The 5,000-nt window shown below is 42.0% G+C and overlaps 1 protein-coding gene across 1 annotated transcript in view; it reads left to right on the forward strand.

The window, feature by feature from the left end:
* Positions 1-5,000, forward strand: part of epha5 (EPH receptor A5) — a gene marked incomplete at both ends in the record, with an annotated part of 204,562 nt that overhangs the window by 10,483 nt on the left and 189,079 nt on the right. Inside the window, one exon of the mRNA XM_083641694.1 lies at positions 639-703. Coding sequence (XP_083497820.1) covers positions 639-703 — 65 coding nt within the window. The remainder of the gene's footprint in view (positions 1-638; positions 704-5,000) is intronic.

Here is a 5,000-nt window from a genome sequence, read left to right on the forward strand (position 1 = left end):
TAAATTAAATTAGCACTAATGGGGGATAAAAATGGGATAAAAAATCGGGGGGGAAAAAAAAGCAAATGCTATGAAAATACAGTAAAGCCGGAGTCAAGTCTTTATGCAGACAGCTGGATGTCTTTGTGAGATTCTAAATTTGATTTTTTTTTTCCAGCCGGCTTTCAATAGAGGATGAGCCGTAGTAAAAACGTGAATAAGAGCCCGTTCAGACATCTCAGTGAAGTCCAGGTCTGAACGCACCCAATGTGCAGGTGGGCTGGCTCGCCTCAGCTCCCATTCATGTGTGTGTCTGAACAGCATTAAGGACCGCCTTCTCCACTGACCTTTTCTGCATAACCAGGGAAATCATGACAACATACAACTCTCTCCTATAACGTTGATTAATTCTCTGAGCTCAATAGTAATCAACAGGAGACTTTTGGAATACACGGTAGAATAAAACGTGAGACAGTTTACGCTACTTTTTTATTATATTTTTGACATGAAGCGGTCTAATTGATGATTGAAGAGTATCAATTAACATTACTCTTTACTGTCCAACACATGCCAGTTCTGTGAAATTGTTTCCCAACGAGAGAAGGATTGTTTGTACATCATATTGTGTTCAGTAATGACTGATGTGTTTGTTTTGACAGTGAACCTGCTGGACTCTCGCTCTGTGGTGGGGGACCTGGGCTGGGTGGCGTACCCTAAGAATGGGGTGAGTAATGGACCTTCTATTTAGCTGTTTCACTCATGTTGTAAGAATCACACACTCGTACGCAATGTGGCCCAGGGCCGTAACGTGGAGGGGCCAATGTGTGTGTGTGTGTGTGTGGGGGGGGGGGGGCATGACCTTCATGTTGATGTCAACTCCACAGCTGTAAGGCCTTGTGACTTTTATAAAGCTTAGATTTCATTGCAGTGTTTCAACAGTCCATCAGATTACAGCACCATCAGCAGAAGTGAATGCTCCTTGTTGCCAGTGCTGTAGTGGTTAAAAAAAAAGTGGGTAAACTATACTTTTGAGGCAGCTTTCTCACGCGGCACCGGCAGTGTTATAACGGCGGATAAACTATAAGCTTCCGTGACCGATATACAAGACAAAAAATGAGAGTAGAACAACTTAATCTGAATCATATAGCCCTATAAGGTACATCAGGGGGTGCCCCACATTTCTGAGTAGTCAGCCAGATAGGAAAAGTAGCTGGCTAAATATGGGATGGGCCTTGGACCCTCAAGGGGGGTCCGGGGGGATTCTCCCCCGGAAGAAAATGTTGTACATTTTAAAGTAAAATTCGTCAACCTGGTGCATTTGAGAGCAAAATGAAGAGGCTAAATCTATGAAGAACTACACACATCTCTAATGTGTTGTGACTTTACAAATAATTAGGCCTAAACAATCAATATAAAATGTATTTACACATTGTACACAAAGTGCATTCATTGTGACAAATTTACAATAGTTAATATCCAGCCAGAATCATTGCAAATGGATGTTCAAAGTAACAGTTAGCAATAGCATTCAGTTAATCAATGCCTAATGACAGCCAGAGCAGTGCAAATTAATAACATTAGCTTGATTGAGCTCAGCACATCAAGCTTCAATCATTGCTACTTGACAACAATATGTCAGGCATAATCTGACTAACTGCTTTAACAAGCAATTTACCATTTGCAACCTATATTCTTCGTTTTTTCGGGTTAGTGTGAAAAACTGACGAATCCATTCTGCTTCTTCTGCATCAGAAATGGTCACGTTGTCTTAATTGCGTGAAGTGATTCAGTCCAATGATTCACTCTTCAGTTGTAAAACGGTAGGCCTATATGATTTATCCCACTCCTGACACACATTTTGAACCAACATACGTTCAGCTCACCATGAGCTGGTCTCCAAATGCGTGTCTCCAAATGCGCATTGCACATCGCTGCCACAATGGCACCGTCAAGTTGTTTGTCTGGGCAGGCAAGCGCAGCTCGAGAAAGGCACCAACGTGACCGGGGCCGTGTAGCCTACCTTTCCCGCGGAGCGCTCCACAAGTAGGCTACGGTTCACGGAGCTCCTGGTCAGTGCCATGTGTCATCTTGTTTCTTTTGTTTTGGTGTGTGACGTGCTTGCCGTGGTCTCCGCATTAATGGAGTTTCCTACTCGAACTTTTTAAAACTCGTGCAATAATAAGTGCATAAACGATTTAAGAATGTGAGTAAACTATCTTAAAAGGTGCCAAAACGCTGCAGAGCATTGAAAAAGGTACCTAAATGCCGTTTATGTGCGTTTAGCCACCACTACAGCCCTGCTTGTTGTTTGGATCATGCTTATTTTCAAACTTGGCCTTCATTTGTGCCAACTACACACCTGTCAAGTTTCGTGACTGCATCGTGCACAGTTTTGACGCTATTGCGTTCGCAAATTCTGTCCATTTATGATTATGATTATGAAAAACTTGAGTTGTGTTTTAAAAAAGGAACCTTCTTCAGAAAATCTTATTTGTCGGGCATGGGAGCAAAGACAGAACTTTTTGTTTGGAAGTTGATGTAATGATCTGTTTTGTTGTTTGAGCAGTGTGCTGACTTGCCACCCGAGTTGTTTTAAATATACCATTGTAGCCATGTTCTATTGGTTTATTGCTGTATTTTATGTCTTGTAATCCCATGAGGGCTGGGCACCAAATCAGTCAATCAATCAATCAATCAATCAATCAATCAATCTGTCCACAGACAGACACCTGGCAAAGTACTCAAAATGGCTTCTCACCTCAGACTAAGGGTGGGCGATGTGACGATCTTAGATCGTTAACGATTACAATGGGGCCACGATCTGCCTTTCCAGACAGATCGTTAGAATCGCGCTACATGCACTGCACATTCTACCAGTTGCATTTCTACAGTATGTGTGAAAGACGCTTCCAAAGTTGTCCTCCCCTCCCCCTTTCACTTCACAAAGTGCAGGCAGCAGAGCAGCATGGAGGACGACAACACTGAGGGGTGATTAGTTTCACACACACACATAGACACTTAACCAGGGCTCAACGTCAAAAATGGCGTCAGGGACGATGAAAATTAATTTGGGGACGGAGCCGGGACGATAGTTGAAAAAATAAAAATAGCCTAAACACACGCTCTGCTCGTTAAAATGAACGGGGATGAAAATGACCCGAACGCAAATGAAACCTCTTTACAACACACACACACACACACACACACACACACACACACACACACACACACACACACACACACACACACACACACACACACACACACACTAAACAAACATGTGGGTAGAGAGACAGGCAGATAGAGTGGAACTCGTGGCGCAAAGTTATTTGTAATGCTCTTAATCTGCTGTCATCCTGCCTCGTATTCACAGATGAGCTCCGTTTCCCCCTCTCTCACTCAATGCTGTGGTGTGTGTATGTGTGTGTGTGTGTGTGTGTGTGTGTGTGTGTGTGTGTATGCCGAGCCGCATGTCAGACAGACAGAGCTGAGAGCTCTCTCTCTCCATCTGTCGGTCTCTCTCTCACCATTAAACTAGCTAATTAAAATGACAACAATCACGTGAAAGATCACCCAACAAAGGCAACCGACGGTGGACTCAAATCGCAGATAGCCCATATATATTCGTCCCATCGACCAACCCTACTGTAGCTGAAATAATAGTGAACCAATACATAGAGAGATAGAGAGATAGATAGATAGATAGATAGATAGATAGATAGATAGATAGATATAATAGATAGAGTGAGCATGTGCATGCTTGTGAACATTATTTCTTAGCATATGAATTATTGTAAACTCAGCGGAAATGAACGACATGAAAATATTTATAAAACAAATTGTATTTTAAATTTCCATGACTTTTCCCAGGTTTCTCAGGACCATACGAACCCTGAAATTAGGTTGAGATGTAGAACAGGTGCCTGCTTGGCTGTGGGTGCTCAGCTACAGAAGAAACTTGTAGGGAAAAAATCACTCCATGAGTGAGAATAGCGGCACTCCAAAAAGTAAAATGCAAGACTTTTGCTCAGGTTTCCATTTTCATTTCAGGCTAGACTGATGCGTTTCTGCCATGGGCCTTCATCAGAGCCCTGAAATTAGTTTGTACGTGTACTGTTCAGTAACTTGCAAAATAGTCTTAAAATCCAACATGAAAAAGAATCGTGATAAGATCGTGGATCGTGATTCTGCCTGAAAAAAATGGTGATATGATATTTTTGCCATATCGCCCACCCCTACCTCAGACCCTCTAACCCTAACCCCTTTTCCCTGACGAACCCAAGTGCTACTTCTGGACTCATTCCATGACACCTGTATCTCTATATTTGACATTGAAATAAGTTCCTCTGCTGTTTGAGGAAAGCCTGCAGGAGATGCAGCGTCCACATCTTTACACAGATGAGTCTCTCTTCTCACGTGTTCTATTGAGGTCAAAGTTCATTTTCATTTCCAAGAGCTCCCACTTCGTTATTGGGCTAAATGGAATTCATGAATAAGATATTGAAAGTCACCATGGAATATGTTACTGTATTCTCACGCCAGGAAATGAATTTCCATTTGAAAGTATTCCCAGAGTGACGGGTAATTAGAGAATAAGTTTCCAGAATGGGAATAATAGTTAATTCACGATATTATTCTTTAAAGGAAATTATCTCTGTTTTTATGCATTAATTTCTTCTACAGTTTTTAACACTCCCCCCTCATGAGACAGCCGATTCCACCGCCATTCCTGGGAAAAAAGATTTGATTTTCTCCTCCCGCCCCGAGGGAACGATACCGCTCTGATTGGTTTAAACGGGAATTAATTTGCGGATTCATTTGGTCCACATGGAAAATCTCCCCATATAGGCTAGTCACAACTCCTGTTATTGGCAAATATGCAACTACATGTATTAGGGCTGCACAATTAATCGTATTTTCATCGTCATCGCAATATGAACATGCGCAATAAACTCATCGCAAAGACTGCCTGAAACGCAATGAATAACAAAAGTGTTTTTTATTTACATGTGTCATGCATT

Source organism: Poromitra crassiceps (genome assembly GCF_964638095.1).
Source record: "Poromitra crassiceps genome assembly, chromosome: 8".
Lineage (NCBI taxonomy): Eukaryota > Metazoa > Chordata > Actinopteri > Beryciformes > Melamphaidae > Poromitra > Poromitra crassiceps.